Below are 11,705 nucleotides of genomic sequence, written 5' to 3' on the forward strand. Positions count from 1 at the left end.
AGAATCAGCTTACATATCTGGTTCAGTGACTGCTCTGGTGTAATTTGTAAAATGCTAACTTATCTCGGTACCTTGTCCCCTTCCCTCCATCCCAGCAGCTGAAGATGTTCCCTCATGACAGAGGAACAGAGTGGCTGCCTGGTGAACAAAGGGAGGAGGTAGGGTGAGTGAAGGAGGGATGGAAGAGAGAGGGGACATCAGGCCAATTCAACTTCAAAGTTCATTCTCTCATGTGTAGACTGTATGAAAATAAAGGTGTACATCCACCGCCCTGTACAAGCACACTAAAGAGTTCAGTCTCTTCCCCCAAAATATCCGAGGGCCTTGTCCAGTGAAGTGATCTCACTCTTTGAGAGCCACCCAGCACAGTTAAGAAAAGAGAAGTCACCAGGTGTTTGCTAACACCAGCAAGAAGCCGTCACACCTCATGCACTCTTTCATTTCTAACCTCAAGCTGATGTAGAACGACCCTTCAGTCATGTCAAACAGCACAGTCCAAAGAGAAAATGCTTGTTCCTGTCAGGTTTGCTCTCTTTGTTTTACCATGGCAGGCACGTGAAGGTAAAAGCAAACCAGTTTTACACACTTGTACATGAATATCTGGTAAGCGCTGCTTTAAAGCTTGGAGAAAAAAAATGAACTCAGGAAGTCACCATCCAAAACAAATTCTCAGGAAGCTGTTTTGGGATATGGTGGAGGTTATGTAAACCAGCGGATTTCCCACTGAAATGAAATCATTAAAACAAACAAACAATGGTTAGCATATATGGGTGCAATAATACAATTTAGGGATTTGCACTGAATTTCTGAAAGTTCAAATAATTTCACTGGGTGTTTTTGTTGTTTATTTTAATACAAATATGAATGTGAGTGCGTGTGCTTCACTAGATGAGACACAAACCTGGAACTGCCTGAATCTGACTGGATTCAAATGCATTGATGATCTTCAACTGCTATTAAAAAACAATAGGACCACTCTAAACATGGAATTGATTGAATTGGTGTATTGGACTTTTGTGGTTTTAGCGAGCGCAATAAAAAGGGAGCGTCTTTCTCTAAAAAAGCTGGCAAAATAGATGAAAAGAAAACTCAAAACACAAACAAAGGAATGATCAGTTAAAACGAACACACAAGCATACACATGCACACAGACACGCAAGCACACTGTCTTTCTCTCACTCCTCATCACGCATGCACTTGCACATAAGCCAAATAAATACTAGTGAAGTACAATAACTACATGTAATTTACCCAAAGTTCATGGAACAAAACAAACAAAGGGCGAGATCACACTGGATCAAAACGGGGGAAAAAAGCATTCAGAAGTCCACTGCTCTATTGTAGCGTCACTCCTAGCAGACTACAAAATAGGAAGGAGGGAAAAAATAGAAAAGAAAGAGAAAGGGAAGCAAAGGAAAGACAGCAATAGCAGCCCCTGTCCTGAGCAGTATATAGCCACCTGGTCAGCCAGGAGTGACTGACTCCCCACACTACAGGGCACAGGGTGCTTCTGTCAGTGGCAAGTCTTCTTCCAACCCTCCATCTTTGTCCTGTGATCCAAGGGGAGAAGAAGAAAATGTAGGATGGGTAGTGGTAAAATCAGAAAGGATGACCAGGGCTGTGGGTGCCCCTTTACTGTAAATCAGGAGGTCCAGTTCTAGATTCAAAAAAAGGAAAACAAAACGTTTGGGATCTATAGTAGCATGTGTTGAGACAGGGAGGAGGTATGTGTGCAAAAATAGTGTGTGGGCTGAGGATGGACCAGGAACTGAGGGTGCAGAGGGAGGCATGACAGGTGAGGGATGAGGTGGGCGGGAGGAGGGGGTTCAGAAAAGCCAATCTTCTAACTCCGGGCTTATAGGGCCTGTGTCTTGAGCTCGATGGGCTCCCCCCTGGTCTCCTGCTGGCCGTCGGCCTCTGGGGATCGGGCGCCCTTCAGTGTGGCGAGCCTCTCGGAGAGGCCACGGAAACGAGGGAACAGCATGAAGTCATACAGCAAGGCACCCATGGCACCACCAATCATAGGACCCACCCAGTACACCTGTTGTTTACAGATATGACAGAGAGCAGACAGTGTTGTTTAGTCTGAGGATGTCATGTTCATGCTATGGTGTGAAGTCATTTTGCAGATACAGTTATCTTACCCAATGGTTGACAAAATTCCTGACCAGAACAGCTGGAGCAAAGGACCTTGCAGGGTTCATTCCGGCGCCAGTGTAGTACATCTAGGTAAGAGAAAGAAGTCGGGATTAGGACTGTAAAGGTGCTTGTTTAGCTTGTTAGGATATCGTTGTATGAACCCGGAGTGTATTTTCAAGTTTATAGACCCCGGGTTGGTTTTTACCCCAAGAAGATGCCCCATGAGCACAGAGAAGCCAATGGCCAAAGCAGCAGAGCCCAGGCGTCCGTTGCGTCTCTCATCTGTCACAGCAAAGATGCAGACGACAAGCTGGAGGGTGAGGAAAATCTCAATTGTGGTGGCCATGCCCAAGCTGATGCCTGGCTGCAGCTGCAGAGGGAAAGACAGAGGGATGGATTGAACTGAGAAGTCAAGACAAACACTGTTTGAAATTGAAACAGACATTTAGCTTTCAATACATCCATCCAGTCTCAAGAAAGAGTGCACCTAGTTGTAAAGTATTTTAATTTATAGTTCCTTTCCGAGTATGGGAAAATGATAGGTAACAGCAGGTGACGGCAATCTTACCGTGTTCAGTGCCAAGTTTCCCCGCATGTTGTTGGGTGTGACCCCATAGAGCACAGCAGCACCAGCCAGCGCTCCGAGACACTGGGCAATGATGTAGAAGAAAGCACGGAACAGGGACATCTGAGAGCCAATCAGGTAGGCAAAGGTAACGGCTGGGTTGATGTGTCCTCCACTGATGTGGCCAATAGACTGGATGAAGGTGGCGGCCGCCAAACCAAAGCAAAAGGCAACATGAAGAACATTATGGGGCCCGGTGGTCCAGCGGAGGGCCGCCCCCAGCCCGAAGAACACGAAGAACATTGTGCCATAGAACTCAGCAAACACCGCCCGCCAGAAAGACATGGACCTGAACTCCCACATGGTGGCGAAAGGTCAAAAAGCAACTTCTGAGTGGAGGGATGAAAAGTCAACAACTAATCAACTAAAAGGAGAAGATGTTTCTCCACAGGATTGACTGAGTTTGACACTAAAAAACAAAGAGCAAAATTTGCTCTTAAACCGAAAAAAGACCTCTCTCAATCTAATAGCGACAAAATTTACACCTTACTAACTTGCAACTCTCGTGCAACTGCAAATAATCTGCTGTTCTGCTTTCTGTCATAGAGAGCTCCTGAGTGGAGCAGTACGCCAGTCTCTGCGCATCTATATGCCAACCCCGCTGGTTGTTAGTAGAAGAACATGGATAGACAAACGGTAAGCATGTCCTGCAGACATTCAGCCTCTTTACCAGAGCAGGGGGAGCTCGGGGGCCTTTTTATAACACCCCAGGTCCAAGGCAGTGCCACACAGTCCAGGGGAGGGGTCACTGCACAATACCGCAAATCAAAACAAAGCAATTTAACCCTTTTCTTGCCTTGATTACCCTCAGCTTATTGTAAAAGAAAAACATAAACATAAAAGGCCATGAACTAATCAAAGTGGGCCAGAGAACAAAAATCATGGTTGGCAAGCATTTACAGTTTGGACTTCTTACATTTCCATGTGGTTTTCCATCTTTTTAGGGCTTCAGCTACAACTCTGGGTTCATTGCAGGAGAATGAGAGCACCTATGTACCTCCAACAGCCTGGCTGAAGCATTCAACCAAAAAAGCTGGCAATAAAACACCAATCAGTAGCCCATCGCTGACTCTGAACCCCCCCTGAGAAACTGCAGTGGTCTTGAACCTCAAAAACAAGAGCAGTGAGCAAGTGGTGGGAAGAACCTGTTAGTGCAGTGAACTAACTGCACTAACTTGTTTGATTTTCCAGCAATCCAGATATTTCTCCAAGCACTGAAGATAATATTAATACTGTGTGAATTTTTTTTAAATGATTTTAAACTATTTTCTTTTTATTTCATCTAGTTAAAGTAGCATCAGCAGTTCACATTGACTAATCAGAGGTGTGATCTATAAAGCACGAGGAATTTCTCAATTTCTCCATTTGTTCTCTGGATTGGTACAAATTGGGCTGATGGCAACAGAACTGATTAGGCAGAGTTTTACATTGTGTGGGCTGGAATAGTTTGGAGGCTCAGGTCAGATAAAGCGGTGGAAAATCCACGGTTGGAGAGGAAGAGGGGAGAGCAGGCCTGGCATTGAGCATCTGCACTGGAGCATCATGCTGACCAGGACAGCCAAAGGGACGGCTGCAGTGCTTTGAAAGGATTATGCTGAGCTCACTGATTTTCTCCTTTCAGCCATTTAAACAAAACGCTGGCAGTAACAGTTTCTGCTAGTTTCTATGATCTGTTTGCATTAACCTCGATGTTGAATCTGAGTTCACGTTTCCACAGCCCAGAGTGACTATATGTTTGTTCCAGGGTTGTTTTTGCTCACTGTAAAGGTTATATACAAATATAATTGGTAGAAATATTAATTTTCTACAGCAGGTCACCTTTGAAGTTGCCTGTTTAATATGATGGAACAAACAACTTTTAAATAAAACAACTTTGTGTTAAATAGTGTTTATCTTCTTTTTTTTTTAAATTCTGACACTTTGACTTTGGTCCAGTTGAGCATCTCTATTGAGAGTAGTATTATGGCCTTTTCGTGACTCCCTAAGCCACCTATTGTGGGTTTAAGCCCACAGTTCAGTTTTACTGGGGAGGGTGTTGAAAAGGTGCTTGCATTGTGTTTTCCTGTTCTCTGGGTCCAGACTGCTGACGCATACCTAACATGCAGCACCTAAACATCTCACATTAGATTAGAAGCTCTGGAATATACTCACCACACAGTGGTGAAAATGTGAACTGCAGAATACAGGACACGGATCGGGTAACTGCACACACAACATAAAATTTTGAAGCTGCTCATATAAAAAATGGGCCAACTTCCTTGAAGTTATGTTTATATATATATATATATATATATATAAAAAACAGGCTTTTGTTATGAGAAGTTGGGATCATCACTGACATCTTTCATCAACAAACTATAATCTTATAGCAATAGTTTATCTAGCCCACGAACTTCACTGAGGTGAACTACAGTACTTGTGACCTTTGGGTAGTTCCTTCTAGTAAACAAAGAAGATGGAAAGCCCCTGAATTTCCCTTTTAAAGGCTAGAGAAAAGTTGAGTGCAGTTCTGTGAAAAGCCTGACACTATGACGTGATTAATCCATTATTTCACATTTCATAGAACTTGGATCATGGGATATAAAGATTTTTCAGAGTTCTTTTTAATGCAGTACTTACAGATGGACTTTTAATTGCTGCAAATCTCTTAGCACTGACCCTTAAAAGACCCCTTCCTTATGAAGCTCAATTTAAGAACTATGGTACGTTTGCAGTCTTTGTTCTGCGTGAAAATACTTTTGAAGAGCAAATTGGAGTAACTTAATACAATTCTTTGAGCTTTGCCATCGCTCCAGCAAAAACAAAACCTATTGAGAACTTTGTTCTTAAAAGGAAAGCTTTATAACATGCTGACTCACATGGCAAAAGTCTCAATATTAATCAAGCTGAACTTGCATATATTAGTGCAGTCTTCCATCATTTACAATGGAACTGTTAGGAAGGCAAGACTATGGCCACTATGGGCAAGAGAACAATTACAGTGACCAGTAAAGTTTATTAGAAATTAATAGCCAAACTCCCACAATATAAGACAAAGAAAGAATTCAACACATGTTGAATCAAACAAACCTCCAATCATAGTTCTGTTGTATATGATAAACATTTATAATCTATACGGGATTAAACCATTTGTGTGACTTTGTTAACTACACAGGATCTCTGCCGTCACCTCGGAATATCTGTAAGAAAATTAATTTTGATGATTCATATAACAGCATAAAGAAACTCATCTTTGCAAAGGCATGACTACGTGGAACAACAGCAGCACTCCACTACCATAACCTCAACACAAGCTGTTAAGTTGCACAAGCATGTTTATTTTAAGTGCTGAAACATATTTTTAAAAAAAGTTATTGTTAAATATTTGTAGATGTTGGCATACATTTGAAAAACCCATTACAAGCAGAACTCCTGCCTCTTAAATTAACAAAGAAAATATGTGCAATTTACAATACAAACATTAAAGGGGAAAATCTGTTATTAAAAAATCTACTTTTTTGGAAAATAGGCATTTTTGAGGTTTTTTTTCTTTTCATTAGAAATCACAACGTTTAATACATAACCTGACATCGGCAAAAAAAAAGGAAAAAAAAAGAGACGGAGAGAAGTTGTAAGACATCAGTACATCCCATAACATCATCATTTAAGTCAATGAACAATAACATTTTCATTTGAACAGAATTGTCCATGCAAAACAAAACAGCAAAGCACAGCACTGTATGTTGCTATGGATTTCTGTGCATGTCTCCATCCAACAGTCACTCCCTGCCACTCCCTTCAGGGGTGTCGCTTTGGAAACTGCGTCGAGATTAGGTTCTTCTTCAACGTGGATGCCAACTCATGCCTAGTCTCCCTCTTCAACAAACTTAGAACTCACTTTGTTAACTACTGAGGTGGCATCCATATTCAACTACTCAAGATCAGGCATTTCTGAAAGAGAAAGTTAAAAACATGATCTAAGTATGAAATTTAATTTTTATGGCTATGGTCATTACAAAAAAAGTCTATGGGCTTTTTGGATAAAGTGGATTGTTAAAGAAACGAATAAACAATTTCTGATATACCAAATGTGTGTTAGTGCTATGAATTATGGGATTTCTTTATCATGGTTGCTGTTAATTCTCTTATTATTGCTGTTTTCTAACTGTCTGAAAAAAGCGTAACCAGGGACAAGATCTGCAAATTAGCTGTGGCTGAAAGTCTTATGTACATTGCATTAGTTGCATTTTGTTTAAACGCAGCAATCTTAACATGTATAAAAACAAAAACATTGAATAAATAAAAATTTATTCTATTAAATAAAATCTCATAACTTGTGACTTTTTCCCCACACGTGTAATTTCTTACTCAAATTATTCCATAATTAATCATCTGTTTTGACACTTTTTCGCACTGCCAGGCATTATCAGAGTTTTGGGACTCGTGTGATCTAGTGACTACAGATTATAAATCACAACAGAGCCCTTTCAGATCGCTACGTACTTTCATCATCGCTGTCTGCAGACTCATGCTGCAAAAAAAAGGAAAAAACAATTAAAATTATGTGTAACACCTGTTATATAAAATTTAAATGCCAAATTACAGTTGTACTATAGCTATATAAAACAAACAAATATTATACCTCCTCATCTGCTCCATCTAAATCTGGTAGATCATCCCCACCCATGCTATTCATCATCTGGAGGAAGGTGCAGGACACAAATCAACATGTCAGTTTAGCTGAACATAGTCAAACAATGAGCAGACTGTGCATGTTTGACACACTTACCTCTGAGAATTTATCAAAACTTGACAAGTCCTCATCTGAGTCATCTTCCCAGTCTTTCCAATTATTGAAATCCACACTTAGCCAGTTGCACTAAAAGCAAGTAGATTAAAATGTTTTGGTTAGGCAAAGTTTAAAATTCAGTCACTTTATAATTTTGATATTTACTTAGGTATTTTTTTTAAAACAGAACAATGCTCGGGGTAATGTGGAAATGGTTTCAAACTGTTTGTGCAACAGAGAGCTTACTGTTTATAATACAGTCCTTCATAGCGGAGCAGATGAAACTGTGGAGTCATTTTATTTTATTTTTAAACAGTAAGTTGCAAGTTGTAAAATACTTAATAAAAGTGCAACCTGATGGAGACAAACCCCTATCTACTTCCTTTTTCTTAATTCTTTTTATTGAATGAAAGATGAACAACCTGATTCTCCCAAAAATGTCATTCACTCTTAAACCTACTTCCATTAAAAAAAAAAAAAAATTACATATGCATTACATGCTCCACCTTTCAACTTAAACCCTGATCTTACCTCTTTGAGGGTCAATGTAACTGACAATGTTAACAACAAGGTAATGATGTATACTATGAGATTTTGATGTATTCTGAGTTTTTGTAAATGTTATACTGCTGAGAGTTACCTTTGCCTTGTCTTTGGTAAGTCTTGGCCATGACTTCCCAGGCTCTGCTTTTCGTAAACAACACAACACAGACCTGTCAGTGCGTCTGTGTTTGGATTCCTGTATATCAGAAGGAGAAACTGATGAAGGTTTCCTAACAATGGTACGCAGGGTCCAACCTGAACTGTCTGCACAAGTTAAAAACTTACTTTAGGGTCAATCTCCCCAAAAAGCTCCACTGTATTCTGGTGTTTGATATCATCTGTTCCACTGACACAGCTGTAAGATGAAATGAAAGACTTTTTTTAAAGACACTTTTAGCAAACAGGGTTTTAACAATGTCATCATTTAATATGCTAACAATGCAAATTACCTGAAAGTGAATTTGGACTTGTCAAAGATTACTTGCACATCTTTACTGTCCTCCATGCAAAACTCTATAAAGACAGACTCTCGTCTGTCATACCACTTGGCTGCTGCAGGCTGCCTATACACCAAGAACAAAAATGAAAAATGAACATTAAGACAATCCAAAACAACCAATGCATCTCTCTGATCTCATATTTCCACTGCCTAGTGTGGGCATTATAAGATCATGGCCCACGTGTATAGAGTGCAGTACCCACACACTGTGGAATTGAGAAAGGCGTAACTCATTCATTGAGATTAGCACATAGGCCTCCCAAACGCCCTCTTTATCCGTCCTATACTAATACTTGTTGTCCAATAAAAAGTTTACAATATCTTTTAAGCCAAACTATGCACTTGTTGAGATATATATCTATATCGGAGGTACAATTAGATTATCGCACTTGAAAGGTTTCGGGTAATACTACCATAATCCGCCATTGCTAGATGGGAACCACACTGTGGCCATTGTTTCACAGGGTTAAGAGAAGAATGTCTTGCAATCACATTTAAAGTGAAAGTGCGTGTTAGCTTACGTTAGCTTAAAGTGAATACCCCGGAGCGTGACACCATGCTTTTCCACTCTTAGCATTACCCTTGTCATGTTCATTGACATTAGCATGCTAGCTAACGATGACTGAGCTGTTGTCAGGTCCATAAACAATGCAAGATCACGTTTAGGAGTTTGAGACAGGATTGTACAAAAATACAGTAGATTGATGGAAAGTTGTAGCCTGTGGCGTTAACGAAGAGTTGTGCCTTTTTGTCTCGGCAACAGTGTTAAGTACGGCTGAACTGCTGAGGCTAACTCGTGTGCTAGCTCACTTAGCTAGTATGAGGTGGGTGATCCGCACTAACAAGTAGCTAGTTGGTTACCAGGTAAACACGGTAAATCAAGACTTACATATTCACTGTTTTAGCAATTTAAGCTCCCTCGAAGAACCACGGTATTCACACTGTTGTCTGGCAGTAGTGCCCGGCAAAAATGACTACTGACAACTAAACAGTTAACTCGGGTTTACAACATATGCACTGGTGTCTCTGGAAATATCGCGTTTTTCACGTTCTCTCGTGACGTCCGGTATTTGGAACGTGAGCACGGTGTTCGGCAGATCGAAGCCGCCGGAGATTATTCTAGAAAGAGTATACTCATGGAACCAGAGCAGTGAAAGAGCTCCACCACCTGAATAATGTCGTCCTACCTGATGGCGAGCGAGGACACTTCATACTTTTATGAGTTTTACAACTCGATGAAAGCAGGCTTCCTTGAGTTCTACAGTAATAGGATAACTGGGTCACTATGAAAACTAATTGATTGTTGTAACTGGGCGAGCTGCTCAAGGTGCAAACCAGTGCTTTCACTGTCACTTTAAACTTTACAGCAATTACTGCTTTGAGTTTACACGTCGTAGTAGTAGCTGACCATTTCTGGCACAACCATAAACTGTATATAAAAGATGGACATGGCCCATTGTTTATTTAAGGGCCATTTTACACCCTCTGTGTGGTGCTGCTGGCACTGGACAACAGAGGTGACATTTAAGTTAAGATAACCTTTATAAGATAAGATAACCTTTATTAGTCCCACACGTGGGAAATTTGTTTTGTCACAGCAGGAAGTGGACAGTGCAAAAGTTATGAGGCAAAAATTAGAATACAATAAGAATAAATACAGTACACAACTGTACAGAATGGAATAAAATAAAATACTATATACAGTAGAATAAAATAAAATAAATATACAATAAGATAAAAATAGAATACAAATACAAATACTATATACAACTGAGTAAAAATACAACGATGACAGAAAGGATTATTGCACTTAGTATTATTGCATATGTATGGATGTGTGTGCTTGATCAGTTAAAGTCTTTGTTGTGGAGTCTGACAGCAGTGGGGAGGAAAGACCTGCGAAATCTCTCCGTCCCACACCGTGGGTGCCGCAGTCTCCCACTGAAGGAGCTGCTCAGTGCTGTCACAGTCTGCTGCATGGTGTCACGTCTGCTGTCGGTAGCTGCCATTTCTGTAGGTCATGCGCCGTTTTTTTTTGTTTTGTTTTTTTTTTACATGGTAGGCTGTACTGCTGTCACTGCCATACATGCCAACCCTCCTGATTTACTGGAATTTCAGTACCCCTCCCGAAAATCTCCCGTAGCCACCATTCTCCCGATTTTCTCCCGATTTTCCACCTGGACAACAAAATTGAAAAACCATATCCCAGATTGGCCCAGCCAATTCCAGTTTCCAACAATGGCTACTACTACTGCAGCTACTTAGTTTTAATATTACTCTTATTACTCTTTCTGGGTCGCAAATAAACTTTTAACATATTTTCTGGCGAGAATGTGGCTGTGTAAACTTCAAATATCTGAGCCGGCGAGAACAGCGAACTCCCGGCACATCGTTTTCAAACCCCTGCGGTCTTTCGCAGTTATATCATGTTTAACTCAGGTTAAACATGATATATAAGTCACTTAAATAACTTAAACATGTTATTGTTTAGCTTTTGTCAGTGTTTTAATTGTTCGTGAGTAAATCGGTTTGTCTGAGATTAAAGTTATTAGATTAGATTAGATTAAATAAAACTTTATTAATCCCTCAGGAGGGTTCCTCCGGGGCTTTTCACACAGCTGAATAAAACAGAAAACGGATTAAACAGAAGTGTGAAATGGTCGAGAATTTACGCCAGCGTCTGGTTATATTTTAGATAGCAAGGAGCAGACGGCAGAGTTTCACTCCACCAAGAGAGCTCATGACGTAACTCTGAAGGCTAGACCGACCCATTTCACAGTTGCTCACTTAGACCGCGAAGGGCGTATAATATATATATAATAACACTGACATTTAACTTATTTTATCTGATAAATAAACACTGTAAAATTCAAGTTTTTTGTAAATATATGTATACTCCCATCCCCCCCCAAATGTCTCAAGGTTGAACAAAAACTTGAACTGCAATTTTCTTTGCTTCTGGTTTTGACTTCTTCTGCTCCTATATCAGTGCTGATGTGGAGGTATTGTCTGAGTGGCTACATGTATCATTCAGGAGAGTACTTTGGTTACCTGTGCTGTAACGGCATAAATAGAAGTGACTCTGTGATAATGTTACCGGCCATGCACGAAGCAACCAATGCACTGGGTAT

The 11,705-nt window shown here is 40.4% G+C and overlaps 2 protein-coding genes across 2 annotated transcripts; both read right to left on the reverse strand.

The window, feature by feature from the left end:
* Positions 1 to 984: 984 nt before the first annotated feature.
* Positions 985 to 3,436, reverse strand: mipa (major intrinsic protein of lens fiber a). The gene is made up of 4 exons (XM_026153660.2): positions 2,708 to 3,436; positions 2,345 to 2,509; positions 2,145 to 2,225; positions 985 to 2,041 (listed from the first exon to the last, which is right to left on the reverse strand). Exons 1-4 carry the CDS (start codon positions 3,065 to 3,067, stop codon positions 1,856 to 1,858), a joined length of 792 nt encoding a protein of 263 aa, XP_026009445.2. The 5' UTR covers positions 3,068 to 3,436; the 3' UTR covers positions 985 to 1,855.
* A 2,303-nt stretch (positions 3,437 to 5,739) lies between these two features.
* On the reverse strand, positions 5,740 to 9,644 carry ptges3a (prostaglandin E synthase 3a (cytosolic)). The gene is made up of 8 exons (XM_026154939.2): positions 9,464 to 9,644; positions 8,525 to 8,638; positions 8,361 to 8,430; positions 8,173 to 8,271; positions 7,533 to 7,622; positions 7,386 to 7,442; positions 7,247 to 7,274; positions 5,740 to 6,694 (listed from the first exon to the last, which is right to left on the reverse strand). Coding segments are annotated over exons 1-8 (480 nt in total). The 5' UTR covers positions 9,466 to 9,644; the 3' UTR covers positions 5,740 to 6,674.
* Positions 9,645 to 11,705: the final 2,061 nt, after the last annotated feature.

The sequence above is a fragment of the Astatotilapia calliptera genome, chromosome 20, assembly GCF_964374335.1.
Source record: "Astatotilapia calliptera chromosome 20, fAstCal68.1, whole genome shotgun sequence".
Taxonomy (NCBI): domain Eukaryota; kingdom Metazoa; phylum Chordata; class Actinopteri; order Cichliformes; family Cichlidae; genus Astatotilapia; species Astatotilapia calliptera.

Coding starts and splice junctions, on each gene's coding strand:
- mipa (XM_026153660.2), bottom strand. CDS start 3,067: ATGTGGGAGTTCAGGTCCATGTCTTTCTGGCGGGCGGTGTTTGCTGAG. Junction 2,510..2,707: donor GAAACTTGGCACTGAACACG/GTAAGATTGCCG, acceptor TTCCCTCTGCAG/CTGCAGCCAGGCATCAGCTT. Junction 2,226..2,344: donor TCATGGGGCATCTTCTTGGG/GTAAAAACCAAC, acceptor TCTCTTACCTAG/ATGTACTACACTGGCGCCGG.
- ptges3a (XM_026154939.2), bottom strand. Junction 7,623..8,172: donor TTACCAAAGACAAGGCAAAG/GTAACTCTCAGC, acceptor ACTTGCTTTTAG/TGCAACTGGCTAAGTGTGGA. Junction 7,275..7,385: donor TAGATGGAGCAGATGAGGAG/GTATAATATTTG, acceptor TTTTTTTTGCAG/CATGAGTCTGCAGACAGCGA.